This window comes from Paramormyrops kingsleyae, chromosome 12 (genome assembly GCF_048594095.1).
Source record: "Paramormyrops kingsleyae isolate MSU_618 chromosome 12, PKINGS_0.4, whole genome shotgun sequence".
Taxonomy (NCBI): domain Eukaryota; kingdom Metazoa; phylum Chordata; class Actinopteri; order Osteoglossiformes; family Mormyridae; genus Paramormyrops; species Paramormyrops kingsleyae.
The window spans coordinates 31,192,718-31,219,118 of NC_132808.1; the positions used below are offsets into that span (position 1 = coordinate 31,192,718).

Here is a 26,401-nt window from a genome sequence, read left to right on the forward strand (position 1 = left end):
AGCAGTGCTTTTTATTTGCAAAGCGCATTGTGTTTGTGTGAGACGTATGTTTTGTATTTGTACCTCATTATGTGCACGTTTCCGGATTGTTCGTTATTTATAATTTACAGCCGGTTTGTTTACAGATCGTGGGGCATTTGTGACGTATTGGCAGGGTTCTAACTTCATACTGAGAACGACGTCAATGACCGCATTAACGAGAGGCACACAGACACGGACCTAAATACACCAAACTAATCAACACAACTAGAAACAGCTGAAGACACGGGGATTCCACACGAGGCTAACGAGGGGGCGTGGCACACACGAGGATCGGAACAATAGGGGTGCGACACAAGTATATAAAACGGTCCAGAATGAACCAGAGGGAAAGGGAAAGAAGTGTCACAGATCTTCAAAGGTCAGTCTTTGATATTTGTCTAAATCCTGCTCATGGCACACATATGATGTTTGTGTTGTAGTGGTTGGAGGACTGGGGCTATTCAGTGTTTATTATAGGGCAGTACTCCTATGCTTTTCAGCCCATCTCTGGGAGTTTCAGAAATAGTGGGGATGGTGGTATTTGTGGTGTGGGCAGAAGTGGTGGGTTCTCCAGAGCCCTTGGAGGATGTGAACTACTGATGTGAACATTTCTGGGATTCTGGAATTTCCTGCCTTATTTCTAGTGGCAATAGTGCCATAATTCACAGCATTGATAGTCAAGTGTCATTTTGAATCATTGGACATCAAGTGTTACAACTCAATATCATCTGCAATTGCATGATGTGGGGTTTAATCAACATGGCATCAGGGATTTTCATATAAAGGAACTGTAACCTTTGGTTTGCTCTGTGCAGAAAGGTGTGGGACTGAACTGAGACATGATGACTCCAAGCTTGCTGGGAATTGCTCTCCTCTGCCTGTCTGTCATGCCTGCTGCAATGGCTGATGGTCAGTTTCCTGAGCCATTCTAACAGTCACTTAAACAGGCCATTGGGGGTCAGACATGTGACAAGCCTGGGGCATTCAGTGCTGAATCCAAACAGCCCCAAATGATTTGTTTAGCTCAGTTTGGGAATTCCATGCATCACAACAGTCTTGGATCAAGGCTGTTTCCCAAAACCTTTGATTCTATGGTATCATAATGTTGGGGAGAATTCAGTATGATGACAGATGAGGACTCTTGATCATAGCACAGCCCCATGGAATTGTGTTTTCTGTGCTCCATCAGGAAATCAGAACTCCCTGAAGCAGTGTGATGGACAACACAAGGACTGGTACCGAACTGGCCAGTACTGTATACGGTATTTCAACACGCCGTGCTCCTTCGATGTTGCTGAGGTAAAGCAAAAACCGTCCCCCAGGTGCCTCATGTTGTAATTCTATAAAATGAGATTCTTGGGTTCAAACAGGCTCACAATCGAAGCCAACATCTGTATTACTGCTATACTGCATTCAGATTAATTGTTCCTGTGTACAGTCTACTTGCAGTCAAACTTCAGGGGCTCACCTGGTCTCTGTGCACAGTAGCCAAGAAAATGAGGATGTCTTCTCCCTGCTGGGATCTGCCAGCTCAGCTCCACGGATCTGGTTGGGCGGTTATAGGGATGGCCAGGTGATGGGGACAGGGCTGGGACATCCATGTGCCTTATTGCTATCTCTGGTTCACAGTAACATCAGGCTGGTGACCTGTGTCCGTGTAACGGTATCGCCTTCTCTCTCCCCTAACAGTCCAACAATTTCATCTGGAAAGATGGTTCCAATTGGGACTACCAGAATTGGGTTCCAGGTCAACCAAGCTACACCTCACACACTGAGAACTGTGTGGAGATGAACTGGAAAAGTAAGAGTGGTTATTTACAGAACACTTATTGGAGTATAATTCTCATTATACTCCAATGGACTGTCTTCCCCTCATGAGAGGAATTTCTGAATATTGCATACTGAATGTTTCCAGTGGAACTTCAGTAGTGCTTTGGAGAAACAAATTGTGTGAAATTGGCATAACATGACTTCATAGTGGTATAAAGAGGGTTTGCTTCAGCATGTATGATTTCTTTCAGACCAAAAACAATGGAATGATGATCTGTGCAGCAACAAGAAGCCTTTTGTTTGCGCCTTCTTGCGGCAGCAGGGCCAAGACTGAAATGCTGGAACGCTCTACTGCATCGCTTATAAAAATCGGGCCACACATGAATTTTCATGTAAGATGAGTAAAGAATTGCTGAACTTGTGCAAAATAAACTATCAACTGTATGACTGAGTTCTTGTGTAACTGCCACCATCATTTGATACATTATTGGCTGGTACATTATGCAGGAGCTATTGCATTATTGGCAGTTCTTGCATCTGGGTCTGTCTGTGCTCCATTTTGGCCCCCTGACCGTCCCCTGTCATCCCTCTCATTTAATCATACCTGCCTTCTGTCTGACTGTTAGTCCCTGTATATTAGTGTCTGCTTCTCCTTTCACTTCCTAGTCTGGTCAGTGTCATCTGTGCAGTAACCCCTCCAAGTCTCTCTGATAGTGTCGCTCTGTTCTCCCCCGTGAGAGTTAGCGTCTCCCATGTCTGGTTTCCCCATTCAAGGTATAATATGCCTGCACATCCTTCTGCACACCTCCTGATTCTTCGTTGTAAAGAGACAGGTCTGCACCCATGTATCAATTACTGGGTCCTGAACAACATCGTGGTCAAATGGTGGGAATCGCTCCTACTCATCCACTCTGGGTGGAAGCAGCTCAGGTCTTTACCAAATTGAATCTGGGCAGTGCCTATAACCCGATCCGGATCCAAGAGGGGGGTGGGTCAGTGAACAGTTCTTCGGTCTTTCAGACATTCATGTACAAAGTCCTGGCCGACCTGCTGCACTAGTTTTGTGAACATGTACAATTATTTTCATTCACTCCATGCGCATGGAACATGTTCATCACGTACGCCAGGTTCTCCAGCGCCGCCTCCTATGCAAAGTGTGAGGATCTATGGTTAAGTTCCTGGGGTACCTGATCCAACCAGGAGGAGTGGGGATGGATGAGGACAAGGCTAAAGCTGTAAGGGATTGGCCAAAACCCCAGATGGTCAGAATCAGACATCTGTCAGAGCACAGTACAGCGCATGTTCTGATGAGGAACTTGACCATTTAGTCACTGAAATAAAGCACATGCCTCATGCTGGATACTGGCTAGTGAAGGGGAGCTTGCAGGCAAGAGGGCATCTGGTGCACTGGGACAGGGTGAGGTCTTCCATGCACCGTGTGGATACTCTTGGCGTCCTCTCTCGCCCAAACCAGATAGGATGTGTTGTGCGGCGGACGTATTCAACACCTGGCCCAAAATCTCTGCTTCGGACTCCAAGCATAAGCTGATATGGTGTGAAACATTTTTTCATCTAATAGTTTCCTGTTGATGAATTATATTTTGCACTATGTACTTTAATGTGATTAGGTACAATATTGTGATCTCTGTTGCCACTGATGGCTTCTCAAGAAAGGTATGATGCATGTATGTACACATCACAACTCTAAATTGAACATTATGATTATTTAAACCCACATTATTTACATATTTCTAACAGATCGTGTATCTGGGTGCTGCCAACAACAACCTGTCAATGGCACTGGCCTTTTCTCAACAGTCAGGTGATGAATTTGGATTTCCTCAGGAAATTGCAGTTACAGGAACATGGACTAATCTGATCTTTATTGAAAAGTCAAATTTAATTATTTGCACTTACAGAATTTCTAGAACCCATATTTTAAGAGATATAAAAAATAATTTCAAGTTCAGTTGATCTTTGTTTCCCTGTGTGCATAGGTATGGGTCATCTTTCAGCATGCTATGTATGACTTTTCTTTCAGAAATCGGGACAATGGAATGATGTTTCGTGCACCCAAAAGAAACCTTTCACCCTTCAAACGGCACAAGCGGCAGCAGGAGGTGGAAGACTGAGAAATGCTGGAAGCACGATACGGCATGGCTTATAAAAATCACACGACGCATGAAAAGATGAACGAAGGGGCAAGATTCATGTAAAGCGCAAGATGAGAAAAGAATTGCAACATTTTGAAACGCTTCACTGAACTCATGCAAAATTAAAATACTAAATAAATAAACATCAACCGTATGACTCTTCTGCATTCTTATTATTTGGTTAAAATGGGAAAATGCGCCAGATGAGGCAGCCAATAATATAACAACTCTAACAACTATAAATACTATAACTGCCAATATTGTCATCATTTTTAATACATTAATGGCAGTTATTACATTATGGGCTGATATATTATGCAGAATCAGTTATTACATTTTTATTCAGAAATTGTATTATATTATTGAATACACTATAAACTTTATAAAGTTGTTACATTATCAACATTTATTGCAATAAAAATAGAATACAATACAATACCTTTTATTGTCAGTATATACAAATACAATGAGATTAAAAGCAGCTCGTTCCATGCAAACATGTATGTAGAACACACAACAATAAAAACAGTAATTATGCAGTGTGTAGTGGATGTTGGACACAGAGCAATGATATTGTACAGTATACAGCTATTACACAGTTATTATCAATACCATTTAGATATTGGATATTGCACAGTTGATGGATAGAAGGAAGTCCAGGGGTTGGGGGGTTAGACTGTGTAGTCAGTGCATGTGTGAGTTTAGAGTGGTTATGGCTTTTGGGAAAAAACTGTTCTTGAGTCTGTTTGTCCTTGCTGTGATGCACCTGTAGCGCCTCCCTGAGGGTGGGAGCTGTCCTCTGTGATGTTTTTTGCTCTGCTGAGGCAGCGGGAGGTGTAAATATCCATCAGGGAGGGGAGAGGGCAGCCGCTGATCTTCTGTGCTGCCTTTACTACTCTCTGAAGCCTCTCCCTGTCTGTCATGGTGCAGCTGCCGTACCACACTGTGACACAGTACGTCAGCAGTTTTTCAGTGCGAGTGACTAGAGAAAGCGCTCGTGTCCCAGTGCTGCATTTAAAGCACTCTGGTGAACAGAAAGCGAACCAATCCCACATCCTAATGTACATCACACAAAACCATTTTCCCGCCGGGTCTGTTTTCACCACGTGAAATATAGGCGACGCCCATACATACACGCTAAATAATGCGTGAAAACAGTGCACGTGTTCGATGGGAGTGGTGGGAGAAAAGAAAATGACATCTCAAAATTTAGAACAGCGGCCTTTTAGTAAATATTAATTGTATAACATGAAGAATCGTGAATACATTTATATACATTTACATTTAAATGGAAAAAAGTACCTCTACGTACCTCTTTGTAATGTATGGATTTAAATATTGTTTGTTTTGGGTTCTGGGTCCAATGCTTAAATCAGTTATTCCTAGTTAATCCTAAGTCTAAATCTAGTTCAGTTTTGCTAACTTTTGACTGCGTACAGATCGTATAAAATAAGTATTTTGTATCTATTTATAATCACCTAATAAGTCAATTAAATTCTGTATCCAGTATCTTTAGCACCTATTTATCTTTTCTTTAAATCAGTAACCTCCATCCACATATCAAACTCAAAATTCAACATGTATAGGCTAAAGGGAAAAAACAAAATCACATCGTATTCCATTCAGGCATAACAATGTCCAAAGGTTAATATACAGTTCAGTTCAGTCCGTCACATCCTAACTGCACACGTTGTAAGCAATTCAAAGTTCCGTCTACTCGTCCTTGGGTCCAGCTGGCCACCCTGCTATGAACTCCGTTCGGTGGGTCCCGGTGTTCTGTCGATATAACCCCCCAAAACCCTTACCATAACCCAAACCCCTAAAACCTAACCCTAATCCCAAAACGGTTGAACTGCACATGCGCAGAAAGGCTCGATAGCACGTCTCGATAGGTAGGATTTTATGACAGAACACTGGTTCTGTGTAGCACATATGCAGGAATATATATATTTAGGAAGATAGTGCAGAAAAAAAAACAATTTATCGTGGTTTAAAACATTTCTTCCATCCTCCTTTAGTTAATTAAAAAATCACCACACTACACCACATAAGCTGTAAAATCGAGTTTAGCAAGTTTTCTTTTTACCATATTCTAAATCCTATGGCAGCACTCACTGCAGCCAGCCTCAACCGCCTCCGCAAAAAAACAACCCGCGCTCCACACGTTACGTCGTGACATCACCTCACAATCTACAGTACATACAATCGTCTTTTTTCTTAAAGAGATAAATTATCGTTTTGTTAATATACTGTAAATGTGTTTTTGTTTCTATTTGTCCAATTTATACATTATTGTTGTAAAAGTTGTTTTGTAATGGATTTAATGACCTATTGTCATGTGGGTTACACACGGCCAACAGAGCAGAAAGCATTCGTTACGTACAGTATGTATTTTTTGAGACGGAGCTTATAGGAGTGAAATAACCACGTGATATCGTGGTTGATATCGTAACAGTCAGACAACGGTTTCGAGGAATTTTTAAATCGCGATATTACGTTTTTCGTTACATCCCTATTAAAAGGTTTAGTCATTTATATCAAAAAGACAATTTTTAACAGTACTTGAAATGGCTTGTCTCTGTTGTGTTTTATTGAGACCATTTTGAACTGTGTCAGCTGGCCCACCTTCACTGGAGATGACAACGACGAATGCTCACTTGAAGATGAGACGTGTCACTGGATATCTCCATCAGTTCATTGAAAATGGTATAAATTTCTTTCACATACTACGGTACGATCATGAGATCTACTATGCTTATTTTCACATTTATTTTTAGCAACCGGTTCTGAGCTTAACGCCTTGCTGAAGTTCTGGTTGGGCTGGGAGACTTTCCTCTGGACAACTGGTGGAAGTGATTGATGGAACCCTACCAAGGTCATCTGCATGCTTTGAGACCCTACGTCTTCCAGCACACTAACAAGATTTCTCAACATTTAAGGCGGAGCTTTGTACCTGCATAAATACAGCAGACGCTGGATTTGGATTGGCTTAGTGTCTTTAATAGTACATACAAATAGTACATACAGGATAAATGTGTTAATTGCTGTTGCACAACACAACTACTCTGTTCCAATATCCATCATGCATAAGTCAATACAAATGATTTGTTCAGTTATTAAAACAGCTTTATTGTATTTCTGTGTATTAGTGCTGTGTTAATATCAGCTGAACAGTGGCTTGATAAATATCAATGCCATATGATTGGGAGGTTCAACAGCTTCTGTCAGTGCTGCCAGTACGTCATGGTTTAGATGGTCATCTCTGACAGGAATTATGATTCCATGGTGTCACAGTGGTGCAGTGGTTAGCCCTGTCGCCTCATAGCAAGAAGGTCCTGGGTTTGATCCCTGGGTTGTCCAGGGTGCCTTTCTGTGTGGAGTTTGCATGTTCTCCCCGTGCATGCGTGGGTTTCATCCAGGTGTTTCGGTTTCCTCCCACAGTCCAAAGACATGCAGATTAGGTAGATTGGCTACTCTACATTGCCCGTAGGTGTGAATGAGAGTGTGTTTGTCTGTGTTGGCATGCACTGGCATGCCTAAATGGAATGTGACTGCACTGTTATGCTTATAACATTAAAAGCACTACTATAAAGAGGTGTTATGCCAATTTCACACACAATTTGGTTTCTCCAAAGCACTACTGAAGTTCCACTGGAAACATTCAGTATGCAATATTCAGAAACTCCTCTCTTTAAAAGGGGATTACGGTCCAGGGAGGACATGGCTTGGATGTCAGTTTGTTCTTTAATGTGAATTATGAGAATGAGAATTATACTCCAATAAGTGTTCTGTAAATAACCACTCTTACTTTTCCAGTTCATCTCCACACAGTTCTCAGTGTGTGAGGTGTAGCTTGGTTGACCTGGAACCCAATTCTGGTAGTCCCAATTGGAACCATCTTTCCAGATGAACTTGTTGGACTGTTAGGGGAGAGAGAAGGAGAGATACCATTACATGGACACACAGGTCACCAGCCTGATGTTACTGTGAACCAGAGATAGCAATAAGGCACATGGATGTCCCAGCCCTGTTCCCATGTCTCCATCACCTGACCATCCCTATAACCACCCAACCAGATCCGTGGAGCTGAGCTGGCAGATCCCAGCAGGGAGAAGACATCCTCGTTTTCTTGGCTACTGTGCACAGAGACCAGGTGAGCCCCTGGAGCTTGACTGCAAGTAGACTGTACACAGGAACAATTAATCTGAATGCAGTATAGCAGTAATACAGATGTTGGCTTCGATTGTGAGCCTGTTTGAACCCAAGAATCTCATTTTATAGAACTACAACATGAGGCACGGTTTTTGCTTTACCTCAGCAACGTCGAAGGAGCACGGCATGTTGAAATACCGTATACAGTACTGGCCAGTTCGGTACCAGTCCTTGTGTTGTCCATCACACTGCTTTAGGGAGTTCTGATTTCCTGATGAGCACAGAAAAAAAATACCACAATTCCATGGGGCTGTGCTATGATAGAGTCCTCAACTGTGTCATCATACTGAATTCTCCCCGACATTATGATAATCATAGAGCCAAAGGTTTTGGGAAACAGCCTTGTGATGACTGTTGTGATGAATGGAATTCCCAAACTGAGCTAAACAAATCATTTGGGGCTGTTTGGATTCAGCGCTTCATGCCCCAGGCTTGTCACATGTCCGACACCCAATGACCTGTTTAAGTGACCATTAGAATGGCTCAGGAAACTGACTGACCGTCATCCATTGCAGCAGGCATGGCAGACAGGCAGAGGAGTGCAATCCCCAGCAAGCTTGGAGTCCTCATGTCTCAGTTCTTCAGTCCCACAACACCTTCCTGCAGAGCAAACCATAGGTTACAGTTCCGTTATATGGTGATTGTAACTACACCGGTCACAAGGGAGTCAACACTTCATACTGATGTTCAAATTCCCATTTTATTTTATCCTCTTCATGCAAAGAACACCGTGAAAACTATGGACGCAAAATAAAGTTTTTCAGTATAACACACACACATATGTACGTCTATACAGAAAATAAACATATCTGAAATATTTATGCAGCAAACAAAAATAATAATTACCGTGTTGCCTCTTTGACCAGTCGTAGAATGAGTCGTAGCTTGTTATTCACTGTCTATTACTAAATGCCCTTACGTGAGAGCTTCCAGTTCAAAGCCACGTCGGTCATGTGACTTAATAGCTCATTCTTATGCAAATACTTTTAAAACTTCAAATAATGTAGGCAACACCACAAACTCCTTTAAACAACACATGAAATTAATGATATTATTTTAACTCTCTTTTGGGAAATTCACTTTAACAGCGTTGTCATGGCAACATTAACACACTTCTTAGTGTCAGCTACAGTGATCTCTGATGCCATGTTGATTAACCACTTGGTTCCCCCCACCACCATGAAATTGCGGATGATATTTAGTTGTAACACTTGATGTCCAATGATTCAAAATGACACTTGACTATCAATGCTGTGAATTATGGCACTATTGCCACTAGAAATAAGGCAGGAAATTCCAGAATCCCAGAAATGTTCACATCAGTAGTTCACATCCTCCAAGGGCTCTGGAGAACCCACCATTTCTGCCCACACCACAAATACCACCATCCCCACTATTTCTGAAACTCCCAGAGATGGGCTGAAAAGCATAGGAGTACTGCCCTATAATAAACACTGAATAGCCCCAGTCCTCCAACCACTACAACACAAACATCATATGTGTGCCATGAGCAGGATTTAGACAAATATCAAAGACTGACCTTTGAAGATCTGTGACACTTCTTTCCCTTTCCCTCTGGTTCATTCTGGACCGTTTTATATACTTGTGTTGCACCCCTATTGTTCCGATCCTCGTGTGTGCCACGCCCCCTCGTTAGCCTCGTGTGGAATCCCCGTGTCTTCAGCTGTTTCTAGTTGTGTTGATTAGTTTGGTGTATTTCAGTCCGTGTCTGTGTGCCTCTCGTTAATGCGGTCATTGACGTCGTTCTCAGTATGGAATTAGAACCCTGCCAATACGTCACAAATGCCCCACGATCTGTAAACAAACCGGCTGTAAATTATAAATAACGAACAATCCGGAAACGTGCACATAATGCGGTACAAATACAAAACATACGTCTCACACAAACACAATGCGCTTTGCAAATAAAAAGCACTGCTGTCAAAGCAATATGATGCGTTTTGATAATACAAACAAAACAAAAAGAGCGTCTTCCACAAGTATAAAGACAGAATAAAACACAATGCGCTTTGCAAATAAAAAGCACTGCTGTCAAAGCAATATGATGCGTTTTGATAATACAAACAAAACAAAAAAGAGCGTCTTCCACAAGTATAAAGACAGAATAAAACCAACAAGAAACATTTCATAATTGTTATTGGTCATTTTTCACATTTTTGACGAGTATACAACAAGGCGAAACATATATTTGTGGATCACGTGACTTTTGGCACCGTTATTCCACGCCAATTGGATGAGCTCCCAGACGGCACGCGGTGCCAGAGGAGAGCAGCGTCCAATTCAGCTCATTCAGCCTTCGGTTGATGGAGCTCAAATGTTCTACCGGAGATCGGGAAGAGCGCGGGGAGCGGAGCGCCACCTATCAGCGGTCAACAGGTAAGTATTTTTAATCGATATCGTGTCATATTTTAACATAGTTAACTCTAATAACGACGTGTAACATGAATGTAATCATTTTAACCCTATTGTAGGCAATAGTTAGTTGATGTTTGTGCTACGTAAACTTGCACATGACGATTTTTTTAAATCCAGCATATGTATTTTTCATGTTAGAGTTTACTGATAATATGCTGTATTATATGATAATATCATATAATAACGTTTTTGCACACAATCGCTAGAAATTGTTGCTAGCTAACGAAGCACTGAAATAATGCGCAGTACAACTGACAGCCACCATTGCCTATGTCAAGGAGGACAGTTTTAGCTACTTTACATTTTACCTGCTAGTTTAAAACTGAAAACTGTGCCTGTGTGCAGGTGGAGTTCATTGTGACAGGCTGGTTTCACAGCCGGAAAAGCTCGGTCCCAGTTATCTCCATCATTGTTATGCAGATATACAGCTGTTTTGAACATAGTTAACCACAGTACACAGTAGCCGGTGGTCAGGATGCCTCCTGGACGCCTCCCTGGTGAGGTGTTCCGGGCTGGGAGGAGGCCCCGGGGGAGACCCAGGACACGCTGGAGAGACTATGTCTCCCGGCTGGGCTGGTAACGCCTCGGGATTCCCCCAGAGGAGCTGGACGAAGTGGCCGGGTAGAGGGAAGTCTGGGTTTCCCTGCCTAGACTGCTGCCCCCGCAACCCGACCCGGAAGGCGGTAGATGATGGATGGATGGATGAAAAACAGGTCTGCTATAGTTTTGCACAGTGATGTCACCACTTTGGCCCCCAGAAGTAACATCTGCTCCTCCTCGCTCAGATCATCATTGAGAAATGTGGATTTCCCTTGATAAAGAGATCATGTACAAGGCCACAGGAACTGGCCCGACAGAAGACTTTGAAACCCCACTTATCTGGTTTATTGGCAACGTACTGACGCAGATTCCCTGCCCGTGGGCCTTTGTATGCCACCATTACGTCATCTACACTCTGCCTGTAAGTGGATGGAATAAGGAGACACTTCTTCCTCAGCATCTCAGACAGAGGGCGACTTTATAAGACCGATCCTGGCTGCCTTCACACTGCTCATTGTCAGTGAAGAAGTTTACGTAACAACTTGAAGCTTTTGACGACCATAATATCAGCTACAAGGCTGTACTGTGAGAGATGGTGCCAGTAATCGTCTATGGATGGGCATTCGAAAACTCCCATGCACAACAGAATGGCCAGGAAAGATTCAGTTTTATGAGAGGTGGTTTTTATGGGATCTCCAACAAATTAGCGTGGTTAGAAATAATGTTGAACCATCTCATTAGTGAACATCATCTTGAAGTACTGCAGCGGTGTTTCAATTTCATCTGGGGGGTCAAATGTGGAATCTGGCACAGGTATTGACTCAATGTCCTGCCTTTTCCATGGTGGCCTTCTGTGATCCAACTCGCATTCATCTTCTGCCTCTGTCTTACTGACTGTTATTAGACAGTTTTTACCTTTGTTAGCTATTTTCCTTTTTTTGGTGGTGGTGGTAGTTGAACGTCCTGGTCTTGATCCTCATCCAAGGACGTAAAATCATCAGAATCGGAGTGGGAAGGAAATCCGGGTCTGCTATTCTGTCGTCGTCACTATCAGCGCACCCTTCAGCATCAGACAGCGCAGGGTTTTCAGGTACTAGTGCCAGTTCAGGGCTTCCTGCCTATTGCCATAGAATGTCCTGGTGTCCATCTACATAATATATAAACAACACACACTGAGGTGCTTTTCATGAAATATCTATCTAAAAATATTGCAATAATTATTTTATTGCATTATATTATTATGAATTCAGTGATTACATTGTAAAATTATAGGAAATGTAATGAAATAGCACTACATGTACATGAACAGAATGAATAGAACACTGCTATCCTTATATATTTTTGATAGCATTTGTAGTAAAATAATTACCCACAAACTGGCATCTCTACCATTTGACACAGCGTTTTAAAAATTTTTTCTCCATCATAATTTTTTTTTGTGTGTGTTGGGGGGTGGTTATTGTGAACCATTCGCTTAAATAACCCCTCTGAATTTATTTTTTATTGAAAATATCCACTTACTTTCGAATCTGCTTACGGTATTTCCAACAACTTGGAGGGAGTCTTCAAAATTCTTTGTCTGCGCATGAGATCGCTGCAGTGGTGCCTCTATTTTTGCACCACAGTACCATCTGGTGTATTTTCTGACTACTGCATGCTCTCCAAGCATGGAACTGAATGCCCAGCCCAGTATTGTAATGCAACACGCAGCGCATTTAAAAGGGCGTCGCCATTTAAATGGTCTACCATTTGGTGGAGCAGACACATAAAGGGTAATCCCTATTGGGGTCACGGGGACCGGAGCCTATCCTGGTAAGTATGGGCACATGGCGGGGACAAACCCTGGGCCGGCGCCAACACACCACAGGTCACACACACACAATCGCATCACTCACACCTTACGGGGCCAATTTAGTGTCACCAATTAACCTATAGTGCATGTCTTTGGACAGTGGGAGGAAACACACACCAACACGGGCAGAGCAGGCAAACTCCACGAGGAAATGCCCCACGGCCGACCCGGGAATCGAACCCTGGACCTTCTTGTGAGGCAACAGCGCTAACCACTGCGCCACCATGCTGCCCTAGTAAAAGCACTTGTTCAACTTAATTGATCTGACCTGATAAAGGTAATATCACACTGTAATAAAACAAGAGTTATCAATAACAGGTGGTGTACCTCTTCACTGTTGGGTTCAGTCACAGGATGCTGAATAGTCCCCATTACCCATAACTGATTTGGAGTCTAATTTTCCTCGGTTCTGATTGGGTGGTTATCCCAACCAATTGGAATGGCATCCAGGGCAGCTTGCAATCTAGGCACAAACACGTAGTGGCAACAGAAGAGGTGCATTGTGTTTGACAGGTCAAGAAAACCATCACCCACTAGTGAGTGAAGCACGTCGTAGCAGATGTTTGTGACGGCACACCACAGGTCTCTCCACAACCTTTCAATCCTGGAAGGAGAGTCATATTAGTAAAAATATAATGCAGAGCCATGTTGTTATAGCTTCTCGTCTGAAGAAGAAGCCTTTAAAAATTTGCAGCATTTAATTAGTCTAGTTAGCAGTAAAATACTATATCCTGGTAGTTCTGAGAAATTTTGTTCAAAGCAGTGTACTATAGCGTCTCTAAATGTCATATATACTCAATACAAGGTGGGGCTCCTTCACTATTTTATGGGGGGATAAAGATAAAGACATTTCAATAAAGATCAGATTAGTCCATGTTCCTGTAACTGCACTTTCCTGAGGAAATCCAAATTCATCACCTGACTGTTGAGAAAAGGCCAGTGCCATTGACAGGTTGTTGTTGGCAGCACCCAGATACACGATCTGTTAGAAATATGTAAATAATGTGGGTTTAAATAATCATAATGTTCAGTGATGTGTACATGCTGTTACGTGCCCTGCAGGATGAGTTGGTCATGCAAGGAATCCTGCCAGAGCCTGGAGATCTCTCGGGTGTTGCACCTTGCCCAGCCTGGTCGCCTACGACGGCGGAAGCCGGAGGCCCGAGGTCTCGGCCTCGCATGGATCCCAGGGATCCCGGCTCGTCTAAGGAGGATCTCCTCCTTACTAATCGGCTTAGGGAAACCGAGTTGGAGATCAAGAGACAGGACTGCCAGGCCCAACTCTTACGGATTAGGGCTTTGGAGTTGGAAGCTGAGCGGGACGCTGCCGTGCAAAGGGCAAGGGTAGGCCAGCCACAGCCTGTTCCTCTGCCACGCAAGGTAAGCACGCCCCTTGAAACTGCTCGCTCCACCGCTCATGCCGGTGTAGGCTCGAGAACGTGCGTCCTTGTCCTCAGTCTCCGCTGGGTCTAACTCGATCCCTTGAGAGGGAGAACATTGGATTTGACGTGAGTCGCCATATTGGACTCATACCCATATTTCGAGAGAACGAAGTAGACGCCTATTTCCCTATCTTCGAGCGCATCGCAACCACTTTGAATTGGCCCAGGCACCGTTGGTCGCTTCTGCTTCAATGCAAACTCGTAGGGGAAGCTCAGGAGGTATGTTCGGCTCTTGGATTAGAACAGAGTCTAGATTATGATGTGGTGAAGGCCACTGTCTTAAAGGCTTATGAGTTAGTGCCCGAAGCATACCGGCAGAACTTTCGGAAGCCCAGCAAACCCACGTGGAATTCGCTCGGGAGAAGTCACTCCTCTTTGATAAATGGTGTACCGCTAGTGGTGTGACTGACTTTGATCATCTTAAAGAGCTGCTTTTGTTAGAGGAGTTTAAAAACTGTGTACCTGATCGTGTGGTTATCTATTTGAATGAACAAAAGGTGACGTCTCTTGTGGAAGCCGCCACCCTCGCTGATTAATTCGTACTGACCCATCGAACCGTGTTTGTTCCTACCCCTATGCCTCGTAAACTCCACCCTAGATCGGTGCCGACCCCTGAGACGGCTGTTTCTACCCCACGCGTAGAAACCAGGGAATGTTTCTACTGTCATGAAGTTGGTCATCTCATATCTGTTTGTCCTGCGCTTCGGCGCAAGAATACTCGTTTGGCTGTTAGGAAGGTAGGCTACATGTTGCCGATCGTGTTGATGTTCTGCCTCCAGCCCACTCTGTTGAACCTGCCTTCCAACCATTTGTATTTCCTGGTTTTGTTTCGTTCGATGATGCCGATGTAAATACCCCTGCGACTATTTTGCTTGACACTGGGGCTGCTCAGTCATTTATACTGGATAATGTGTTGCCCTTTACTGACTTGACATACACTGGTTGTGATGTTCTTATGCAAGGTATAGAGTTAGGAACGGTGAGAGTGCCTCTGCACCAAGTGTATTTGAAAACCGATGAATTCTGTGGTTTTGTTAAAGTGGCTGTTCGACCTCGTCTCCCTGTTTCGGGTGTTACGTTCATTTTGGGGAACGACATAGCGGGAGGAAAGGTAGTTCCACTACCTGAGGTAGCGTCAGATCCAGGGTGCTGCTCTGACAATTTGGATGTTGAATATCCTGCTGTATTCCCCACTTGTGTTCTCACTCGGTCCCAGGCTCGAAAATTTGCAGACATTGAGCTGGCTGCTACCCTTATGTCTGACTCCCCTCTAGCAACTTCTTCATTGTGCGATTTTGACACCCCTGTTGCTCGCCCTGTCCTTGATCCCCCTGAAGTTCCCTCCTGTCATGCCCCGATCGTCCGCTCCTCTCATGTGCCATGCCCCCTCGTTAACCTCATGTGGAATCCCAGTGTTTTACAGCTGTTTCTGATTGTTGTCATTTGTTCATTGTATTTAGTCCGCGTTTCCGTTTGTTTCCCCAGTCCGGTCATTGACGTTGTGATGTTGTGTTGTTTTGCGTGCTCTGTGTTTTGGGATTAAACTCCGTATTCCCCGATCCCTGGCTTCCGTTCGCCTGCTTCCCCGCTCTGTGCTACACGCGACCATAACACCCTCCACGAGGGAAGCCCTAGTTATGGCTCAGGGAGCAAATCTCTCCCTGGTGTCCTATCCTGCCTCCGCTGTCGAGAAGACAGACTTAAAGAACCACCCCACTGCGTGCGTTTTTTACGACCGCGATCAAGTGCGGAAAGTGTCCCCTCCAGACCTTGACATCTCGTTACCCTCGGTTGTTCGCAGGTGGTTTCTATTTCTCCTGATTCTCAGTTCTTTTGTTTTTGGGTGCTTTGATTGTGCAAATCTCGATTGTGATTGCGAACTCCTGTCGGGTTCGCTCTTGTGTGGGGGGGTGTTACGTGCCGTAAGTTCCAGGGTGAGCCCTGCAGAATCTCCGGACCTCCCTCCTTCGTCGTCATTCGCCAGCTGCATCTTGGCTCCGCCTTGCTGACCAGACCCCGCCCACGGCTCCTCCAATGCGTCGCGCGTCACTTCCTGGTTCCCGGAGTGAAAAGCCGGACAGCAAGACCCTTCGAGAGCTCTGCTCATATTTTGGATTGTTTTTGGTTAGCTTATTGATTGACTATTGTGTATGATGTGTTTTGGTTTCTCGGTTTACGATTTCTCGCTTTGCCCCTTCTCTACTTCTGCCCTGGTTTTGTTTGCTTTCTGGTTTTCGATCTTTCGCCCGGTTTTTGGTTTACGACTTCGCGCGCCCCTCGGACTCTGACGCTTTGCTCTGTATATGTGCTGTGTGTGTGTGTCTGGTGCGTCGGGAGTGGTTGCCGTTTTGTTTGATATACTTTGTGTGCACTAATTTGGTTAGGGAGTTAGGTATAGGTTTTGTTGTTTCTGTGTTCTTTGGTAGTTCAGTTGGATTTGGGTTTCGTTCAGTAGTTGGGGTTTTGTTCATTGTTTTGGCCATAATCACTCCTGAAGCTCTTGCACCAGGTTTGCTGTTCTGTGTCTGTCGCGTGTAAATAAAATAAGAAAAAATATATAAAAACACACCCCTTTGTCCACGTGTGTTCCCTTGTGCACCACACCCTGTGTTTCCCTTATTCCCCATTCCCCTTTCCCTTCCTCTGTACGCCCCAACCCTAGACTGGGGTTCGTAACAATACATGCATCATACCTTTCTTGTGAAGTCATGAATGGCAAAGATCACAATATTGTACCTAATCACATTAAAGTACATCATGCAAAATATAATTCAACAGGAAACTGTTAAAACATGTTTCACACCATATCAGCTTATGCTTGGAGTCTGTGAAGCAGAGATTTTGGGCCAGGTGTTGAATACGTCCGCCGCACAACACATCCTATCTGGTTCGGGCGAGAGAGGACGCCAAGAGTATCCACACGGTGCATGGAAGACCTCACCCTGTCCCAGTGCACCAGATGCCCTCTTGCCTGCAAGCTCCCCTTCACTAGCCAGTATCCAGCGTGAGGCATCTGCTTTATTTCAATGACTAAATGGTCAAGTTCCTCATCAGAACATGTGCTGTACTGTGCTCTGACAGATGTCTGATTCTGACCATCTGGGGTTTTGGCCAATCCTTTACAGCTTTAGCCTTGTCCTCATCCATCCCCACTCCTCCTGGTTGGATCAGGTACCCCAGGAACTTAACCATAGATCCTCACACTTTGCGTAGGAGGCGGCGCTGGAGAACCTGGCATACGTGATGAACATGTTCCATGGGCATGGAGTGAATGAAAATAATTGTACATGTTCACAAAACTAGTGCAGCAGGTCAGCCAGGACTTTGTTCATGAATGTCTGAAAGACCGAAGAACTGTTCACTGACCCACCCCCCTCTTGGATCCGGTTGTAGGCACTGCCCAGATTCAATTTGGTAAAGACCTGAGCTGCTTCCACCCAGAGTGGATGAGTAGGAGCGGTTCCCACCATTTCACCGCGATGTTGTTCAGGACCCGGTAATCGATACATGGGTGCAGACCTGTGTCTTTACAAAGAAGAATCTGGAGGCGCCCAGAGGGATGGGCAGGCATATTATACCTTGAACGGGGAAACCAGACATGGGAGACGCCAACTACCACGGGGGAAGAACAGAGCGACACTATCAGAGAGACTTGGAGGGGTTACTGCACAGATGACACTGACCAGACTGGGGAGCGAAAGGAGAAGCAGACTAATATACAGGGACTAACAGTCAGACAGGTATGATTGAATGAGTGGGATGACCAAGGGGCCAAAACAGAGCACAACAGACAGACCCTGACAAACGTAAGAACTGCCAATGACATAATGTGGTAAGTTAATGTAACTGACCAATAATGTAATAACCGAGTCTGCATAACGTACCAGCCAATAATGCATTTAAAGTGATGCTTCTGGCAGTTAATTAATAAGAATGCAGTCACTGTTAATATTTATCCATTTTATTTGGCATGGGTTCAGCAAAGCATTTCAAAATTGTGATTCTTTACTGATCTTGCACATTGCATGAATCTTCATGCGTCGCCTGATGTTAAGCCATGCTGTAGAGTCCTTCCAGTGTTTCAATTGTCCGGCTCCCGCTGCCACTTGTGCCGCTTGAAGGCACAAATGAAAGGCTTCCGCTTCATGCACTGATCATCATTCCATTCTCCCAAGTCTGAAAGAAATCACATGAAGCAAACCCTCTATACTACTATAGATTCATGTTTTATGCCAATTAACACAATGCGTTTCTCAAAGCACTACTGAAGTTCCACAGGAAACATTCAGTATTCAACTCCTCTTCTCATTAAAAGAGGTCCAGGGAGGAGATGGCTTGTCCATCAGTTTGTTCTTTAATGTTTCTGCTGGAAAAACACACACTCGTCCAAAGTGAACATTTGGTCAATATATTACTCCAGTGACTATTCTGTAACCATTTTCCATGCTTCCCTCCACCATTCTCCCATCTACACCGCTCCCCTTTCTTACTTCTCCAGTTCATCTCGACACAGCCCTCAACATTACTGGCACCATCTGGTTGACCTGGAACCCAGTTCTCAAAATTCCAAGAAGAACCATCTGTCCAGATGAAGTCATTTGACTGTCAGGGGAGAGTGAGAAGGAACAGTATCACTGTTGGACACAGGTCACCAGCCTGATATTACCATCCCTGGTACACAGTAACGTTACAAGGCACATGGATGTCCCAGCCCTGTTCCCATGTCTCCATCACCTGGCCATCCCTTTGACCACCCAACCAGGTCCGTGGTGAGCGGGGGTTGAATTTCAACACGATGGCCAAGGCATCGGCATTTGCTTGTTCACTGTGCACGGAGAGCAGGTGACTCCCTGAAGCTTTTTGACTGCAAGCAGACTGGTACAGAACAACAATTAATCTGAATGCAGTATAGCCGCAATACAGATGTCGGCTGATTGAGATATTAGAATGGAATCCTTAGGTTCATCTACAGAACCACTACAAAGTGAGGCACCTGGGGGACTGTTTGGGCTTTACCTCAGCATCAGAGAAGGAGAGTGGCGTGCTGAAATACCGTATACAGTAGCGGCCAGTTTGGTACCAGTGGCTGTAGCGGTCATCACCACAGTACTTTGGGAAGTTGTTGTAGTCTGATGGAGCACAGAAAACAATTCCATGGGGCTGTGCTATGATCAAGAGTCCTCATCTGTCTCATACTGAATTCTCCATGACATTATGAGGTTTTGGGAAACAGCCTTCACCTACGACTGTTGTGATGCATAGAATTCTCAAACTGAACTAAACAAATCATTTGGGGCCTGTTTGGATTCAGTGCTGAATGTCCCAGGCTTGTCACATGTCTGAAACCCAATGACCTGTTTAAGTGACCATTAGAATGGCTCAGGAAACTGACTGACCGTCATCCATTGCAGCAGGCATGGCAGACAGGCAGAGGAGTGCAATCCCCAGCAAGCTTGGAGTCATCATGTCTCAGTTCAGTCCCACAACACCTCCCTGCAGAGCAAACCAGAGGTTAGTTACTTTATCCCTGATACCATGTTGTTTAACCACTTGGTTCTCCCCACCCACCCTGAAATTGGTGTTCAACATCATTCAAAGTGACACTTGTTAAAGCGATCGTCAATGCTGTGAATTATGGCCCTACTGCCACTGGAAAGATGACAACCCTGAAAGGAGGGAGGAAATTCCAGAGAAATGTCTTGTATTGTCAGTGGTTCTCAAATTGTGCACACCACCTCAGAATATATTTTGGCTCACAGTATAAATGGAGAGAACTCCATATACCACTAGAGGGAGGAGCCTCACATACTATTGTGTAAGAACAGGGTCATATGATCAGCAGGAGTCGACACTGAATAGACAACATCTAATGATATTAAGCTACTCTGGCAACTACCAATGAGGACAGAAATTACATGCATATCCCTAAATGGAGGCAAATGCATACAAATATGCAAGAATATACAACACACACAAATGATCACTTTATTGGACCCCATACAGCCAGAGTCCACACCAAAACACAAACATAATGCAATCAAAAGCAAGAGAAGGTCACACAATTATGGTTCCCCGTAGCCTATAGATATGGTTGTGCAGAACCCACTACTTTCACTCACCCCTTAGGTACCACTGTCCCCACTACTTGGGCAGTGGTGGCTTGATAGTTAGGGTAGCGCACTTGTAATTGAAAGATTGCAGGTTCGAATCCCCCACCAGCAAGTCACCACTGAGGTACCCTGAGCAAGGTACCGTCCCCAAGCACTGCTCCCCGGGCGCCGACTTAGCTGCCCCCTGCTATGTCACGAAAGTCACATATGGGTCAAATGCAGAGGACACATTTCATTGTTGCGCACTGTCTGCTGTGGTGTGTTGACAATGACCACTGATCACTTAATTCTAAATTCTACTTCTGAAACACCCAGAGTTCAGCTGAAAAGCATAGCAGGACCACCCTCTAACAAACACTGAACACCCCTAGTCCTCCAGCCACCACAATACAAACATCCTACTGTACATGTGCTACAAGCAAGATTTGGACAACTTACCTGTGAAGATCTGTGACTCTTCTTTCTCTTTCCCTCTGGTTCATTCTGGACCATTTTATATACTTGTGTTGCACCCCTATTGTACGGATCCTCGTGTGTGCCACGCCCCCTCGTTTGCCTCGCGTGGAATCCCAGTGTCTTCAGCTGTTTCTAGTTGTGTTCATTAGTTTGGTGTATTTAGGTCCGTGTCTGTGTGCCTCTCGTTAATGCGGTCATTGACGTCGTTCTGTGTATGGAGTTAGAACCCTGCCAATACGTCACAAATGCCCCACGATCTGTACACAAACCGAATGTAATTTATAAATAACGAGCAATCCGCAAACGTGCACATCATGCTGTACAAATACAAAACATACATCTCACACAAACACAATGCGCTTTGCAAATACAAAACACTGCTGTCAAAACAATATAATGTGTTTTGATAATACAAACAAAACAAAAAGAGCGTCTATGGCAGCCCTATTCAATAGGCGGCCCACGGGCCAAAACCGGCCCATCAGTCATTTTGGACCGGCCCGCTGACTACCTCTTATTTATTAAATAGCTGCGATTTAACTGTAAGCGCGACAGTTTATAACATTTTACGGGACGTCGCGCAGCTGTTTACGCTCTTGATGGAAGGTTTATGACAGTTTACAACAGCGGGAACATGTCGCATTCAAAAGAGAAAAGACGTAAGGTTGACAGCGAAAATAGAAAATTTAACAACGAGTGGACTGATAAGTATGCACACATACAAAATGCTGAGGGAAAACCCATGTGCCTTGTCTGTCTTGTCATATGCTCGGTAAATAAAGAATACAATGTGCGGAGGCACTTCAAGACTTTAGAAGTCAGCAGTTTGTTTGTGATTTTTTTGAAGTTATGTTTGTTCTTATTTGTACAATATGATATCGTTATTACTGTTTATGTGAGTTTATGACTGTGACATTTGCTCTTATTTGCACAAAATTGTAATTATTGTTTTCTAGGCTTTATTTTATTTAAGCAAAAGCAAATATTGTCACTGTGAGTTTGTGACTCAGATGTCTGTTAAAATTAAAGCTGGCTGTGTTTTGCAGTTTTTATTATTTGCACTAGAAGCCAGTGGTTAATGCTATTTGACTCATTTAAATAAAATGTTGAAAATGCAGTGGTGCTTTGTATTAATGGGGTACAATACAAGAAATACAGAGAAATGTGCGGCCCACTGGCAAAAGCCGTATGACAATTTGGCCCAATGAAAAATCTAATTGAATACCCCTGGTCTATGGTATCAAGTAAATGGCTGTATTGTCAGTAGAACGCTGGTTGTTGTTATGTATCAGATAAAACATGAGTTTTGTCTGTAATAAAACGGAAGATGTGACTGAACTGTAGCGCGTGAGCGCGTGCTGGAGCTCCACGTGAGAGTCGCGCGCGCGCACACACACACAGCGCGTTTACATCGCAACGAGTCCCGTATGTGTTTTTCAGAATCAGCTTTATTCGCTGAGTGTGCTGGTGCACACAAGGAATTTGTTTCCGGCAGCTGGAGACTTTCTAGTACACAGACAATAAATGAGACTATACAAACAATAAATTATACTATTAAGCAGTTACTTCTGTTTTCTGCACATAATTACTCAAATACTTTCACATACAGAAGAATCAATATTATCTGCACGTGTTTCGTTTCTGTGCGTTACAGCGCTTCTGAGTTATTACAAATGAAATAATAGTCGTCACGCAGGACTAACGTAGGGTTAGTAGTAATATTCTCAGAGTCGTGGTCTCGGCTGGTCTCGAAATAAAATCCCGAGTCCGATTTGTTCGTGTCCATGACAAGACCGAGTACAAATACGTCCGATTACGATTCCGAGACCGGAACCGAGTACTACCACACTACTCTTTCCTTTTTATAGTTCTGCATGGATCTAGTTTGTTCATGTTGAATATTTTAATTCTTCATTACCTGCAGAGTGTGAAAGTTCCATATAGTGTGCTTGAGGAACTAGGTTAGTATTTATTTTCATGGGTTAGAAAGTATACATTGGTTTTAACTTTGTTCCTTCTCTTCCAGAAACCGGACTATGCCCACATACAAACGGCTGCAAAGAACCTAATTGGCAGGGTTCTAACTCCATACTGAGAACGACGTCAATGACCGCATTAACGAGAGGCACACAGACACGGACCTAAATACACCAAACTAATCAACACAACTAGAAACAGCTGAAGACACGGGGATTCCACACGAGGCAAACGAGGGGGCGTGGCACACACGATGATCGGAACAATAGGGGTGCAACAAAAGTATATAAAATGGTCCAGAATGAACCAAAGGGAAAGGGAAAAAAGAGTCATAGATCTTCACAGGAGGTCAGTTGTCCAAATCTTGTTTATGGCACATGTAGAATGTTTGTTTTGTAGTGGTTGGGGGACTAGGGGTGTTCAGTGTTTGTTAGAGGGTGGTCCTGCTATGCTTTTCAGCTGAGCTCTGGGTGTTTCGGAAGTAGTGGGGACAGTGGTACCTGAGGGGTGGGTGAAAGTAGTGGGCTCTGCACAACCATATCTATAGGCTACTGGGGAACCATAATTGTGTCTGGCTTTCTCTTGCTTTTGATTGCATTATGTTTGTGTTTTGGTGTGGACTCTGGCTGTATGGGGTCCATTAAAGTGATCATATGTGTCTGTTGTATATTCCTGCATATTTGTATGCATTTGCCTCCATTTAGGGATATGTATGTAATTTCTGTCCTTATTGGTAGTTGCCAGAGTAGCTTAATATCATTAGATGCTGTCTATTCAGTGTTGACTTGTGCTGATCATATGACCCTGTTCTTAAACAATAGTATGTGAGGCTCCTCCCTCTAGTGGTATATGGAGTTCTCTCCATTTATACTGTGAGCCAAAATATATTCTGAGGTGGTGTGCACAATTTGAGAACCTCTGACAATACAAGACATTTCTCTGGAATTTCCTCCCTCCTTTCAGGGTTGTCATCTTTCCAGTGGCAGTAGGGCCATAATTCACAGCATTGACGATCGCTTTAACCAGTGTCACTTTGAATGATGTTGAATAACAATTTCAGGGTGGGGGAGAACCAAGTGGTTAAACATGGTATCAGGGATCATCATAAAGTAACTAACCTCTGGTTTGCTCTGCAGGAAGGTGTTGTGGGACTGAAGAACTGAGACATGAGGACTCCAAGCTTGCTGGGGATTGCACTCCTCTGCCTGTCTGCCATGCCTGCTGCAATGGATGACGGTCAGTCAGTTTCCTGAGAGCCATTCTAATGGTCACTTAAACAGGTCATTGGGTGTTGGACATGTGACAAGCCTGGGACATTCAGCACTGAATCCAAACAGCCCCAAATGATTTGTTTAGCTCAGTTTTGAGAATTCCATGCATCACAACAGTCGTAGGTCAAGGCTGTTTCCCAAGACTTTTGACTCCATGATCATCATAACGTCAGGGAGAATTCAGTATGAGATGGATTAGGACTCTTGATCATAGCACAGCCCCATGGAATTGTGTTTTCTGTGCTCCATCAGACTACCACAACAAGTTCCCAAAGTACTGTGGTGATGACCGCTACAGCCACTGGTACCAAACTGGCCGCTACTGTATACGGTATTTCAGCACACCACTCTCCTTCTCTGATGCTGAGGTAAAGCCTAAACCGTCCCCCAGGTGCCTCACTTTGTAGTGGTTCTGTAGATGAAGCTAAGGATTCCATTCTAATAGTATCTCAATCAGCCGACATCTGTATTGCGGCTATACTGCATTCAGATTAATTGTTGTTCTGTACCAGTCTGCTTGCAGTCAAAAAGCTTCAGGGAGTCACCTGCTCTCCGTGCACAGTGAACAAGCAAATGCCGATGCCTTGGCCATCGTGTTGAAATTCAACCCCTCCTCACCACGGACCTGGTTGGGTGGTCAAAGGGATGGCCAGGTGATGGAGACATGGGAACAGGGCTGGGACATCCATGTGCCTTGTAACGTTACTGTGAACCAGGGATGGTAATTTCAGGCTGGTGTCCTGTGTGTCCAACAGTGATACTGTTCCTTCTCACTCTCCCCTGACAGTCAAACGACTTCATCTGGACAGATGGTTCTTCTTGGAATTTTGAGAACTGGGTTCCAGGTCAACCAGACGGTGCCAGTAATGTTGAGGGCTGTGTGGAGATGAACTGGAGAAGTAAGAAAGGGGAGCGGTGTAGATGGGAGAACGGTGGAGGGGAAAGTAGCCAGGGGGAAGCATGGAAAATGGTTACAGAACACTCACTGGAGTAATATATTGACCAACTGTTCACTTTGGACGAGTGTATTTTTCCAGCAGAAACATTAAAGAACAAACTGACGGACAAGCCATCTCCTCCCTGGACCTCTTTTAATGAAGAGGAGTTGAATACTGAATGTTTCCTGTGGAACTTCAGTAGTGCTTTGAGAAACACATTGTGTTAATTGGCATAAAACATGAATCTATAGTAGTATAGAGGGTTTGCTTCATGTGATTTCTTTCAGACTTGGGAGAATGGAATGATGATCAGTGCATGAAGCGGAAGCCTTTCATTTGCGCCTTCAAGCGGCACAAGTGGCAGCGGGAGCCGGACAATTGAAACACTGGAAGGACTCTATGGCATGGCTTAACATCAGGCGACGCATGAAGATTCATGCAATGTGCAAGATCAGTAAAGAATCACAATTTTGAAATGCTTTGCTGAACCCATGCCAAATAAAATGGATAAATGTTAACAGTGACTGCATTCTTATTAATTAACTGCCAGTAACATCATTTTAAATGCATTATTGGCTGGTACATTATGCCGACTCCAATATTACATTATTGGTACTTTACATAATGTAGTAAAGTTAATGTCATTGGCAGTTCTTGCGTTTGTCAGGGTCTGTCTGTTGTGCTCAGGGGACGGCCAAGGGGCCAAAACAGTCATCCTGCTCATTTAATCATACCTGTCTGACTGTCCCTGTATATTGGTGTCTGCTTGTCCTTTGCTCCCCAGTCTGGTCAGTGTCATCTGTGCAGTAACCCCTCCAAGTCTCTCTGATAGTGTCGCTCTGTTCTCCCCCGTGGTAGCGTCTCCCGTTCAAGGTATAATATGCCTGCCCATCCCTCTGGGTGCCTCCAGATTCTTTGTAAAGAGACAGAGGTCTGCACCCATGTATCGATTACCGGGTCCTGAACAACATGGTGAAATGGTGGGAACCGCTCCTACTCATCCACTCCGGGTGGAAGCAGCTTAGGTCTTTACCAAATTGAATCTGGGCAGTGCCTACAACCCGATCCGGATCCGAGAGGGGGGGTGGGTCAGTGAACAGTTCTTCGGTCTTTCAGACATTCATGAACAGAGTCCTGGCTGACCTGCTGCACTAGTTTTGTGAACATGTACAATTATTTTCATTCACTCCATGCCCATGGAACATGTTCATCACGTACGCCAG

General features: G+C 44.2%; 2 protein-coding genes and 1 long non-coding RNA gene across 5 annotated transcripts; 2 read left to right on the forward strand and 1 right to left on the reverse strand.

Moving 5' to 3' along the window:
- The first annotated feature begins 351 nt into the window (after positions 1-351).
- On the forward strand, positions 352-25,696 carry LOC140577698 (lectin-like). 2 transcript variants are annotated; one of them, XM_072697945.1, is made up of 6 exons: positions 352-400; positions 24,106-24,205; positions 24,493-24,608; positions 24,753-24,893; positions 25,028-25,139; positions 25,466-25,696. In XM_072697945.1, the coding sequence occupies exons 2-6, from the start codon at positions 24,136-24,138 to the stop codon at positions 25,558-25,560; spliced, it is 534 nt and encodes a 177-aa protein (XP_072554046.1). In that variant the 5' UTR covers positions 352-400; positions 24,106-24,135; the 3' UTR covers positions 25,561-25,696. The 2 variants fall into 2 exon arrangements, with proteins under 2 accessions (XP_072554046.1, XP_072554047.1); XM_072697946.1 differs by lacking the exons at positions 24,106-24,205; positions 24,493-24,608; positions 24,753-24,893; positions 25,028-25,139; positions 25,466-25,696 and adding exons at positions 837-930; positions 1,211-1,320; positions 1,460-1,594; positions 1,711-1,822; positions 2,043-2,235 and having other exon boundaries at positions 355-400.
- On the forward strand, positions 10,424-14,622 carry LOC140577696 (uncharacterized). 2 transcript variants are annotated; one of them, XR_011981864.1, is made up of 3 exons: positions 10,424-12,222; positions 13,085-13,261; positions 14,047-14,622. It is a non-coding gene; the product is annotated as an uncharacterized lncRNA (long non-coding RNA). The 2 variants fall into 2 exon arrangements; XR_011981865.1 differs by lacking the exon at positions 14,047-14,622 and having other exon boundaries at positions 13,085-13,299.
- On the reverse strand, positions 18,372-21,330 carry LOC140577697 (lectin-like). The gene is made up of 6 exons (XM_072697944.1): positions 20,975-21,330; positions 19,823-19,919; positions 19,443-19,555; positions 19,161-19,301; positions 18,917-19,028; positions 18,372-18,602 (listed from the first exon to the last, which is right to left on the reverse strand). The coding sequence occupies exons 2-6, from the start codon at positions 19,890-19,892 to the stop codon at positions 18,508-18,510; spliced, it is 531 nt and encodes a 176-aa protein (XP_072554045.1). The 5' UTR covers positions 19,893-19,919; positions 20,975-21,330; the 3' UTR covers positions 18,372-18,507.
- Positions 25,697-26,401: the final 705 nt, after the last annotated feature.

Bases quoted from the DNA above. Each gene is read 5' to 3' on its own strand.
- LOC140577697 (XM_072697944.1), bottom strand. From the start codon at position 19,892: ATGATGACTCCAAGCTTGCTGGGGATTGCACTCCTCTGCCTGTCTGCC. The intron at 19,556-19,822 runs GTCAGTCAGTTT...GTGCTCCATCAG, and splicing joins GCCTGCTGCAATGGATGACG to ACTACAACAACTTCCCAAAG. The intron at 19,029-19,160 runs GTGATGGAGACA...CTCCCCTGACAG, and splicing joins GTGGTCAAAGGGATGGCCAG to TCAAATGACTTCATCTGGAC.
- LOC140577698 (XM_072697945.1), top strand. From the start codon at position 24,136: ATGAGGACTCCAAGCTTGCTGGGGATTGCACTCCTCTGCCTGTCTGCC. The intron at 24,894-25,027 runs GTGATGGAGACA...CTCCCCTGACAG, and splicing joins GTGGTCAAAGGGATGGCCAG to TCAAACGACTTCATCTGGAC. The intron at 25,140-25,465 runs GTAAGAAAGGGG...GATTTCTTTCAG, and splicing joins TGTGGAGATGAACTGGAGAA to ACTTGGGAGAATGGAATGAT.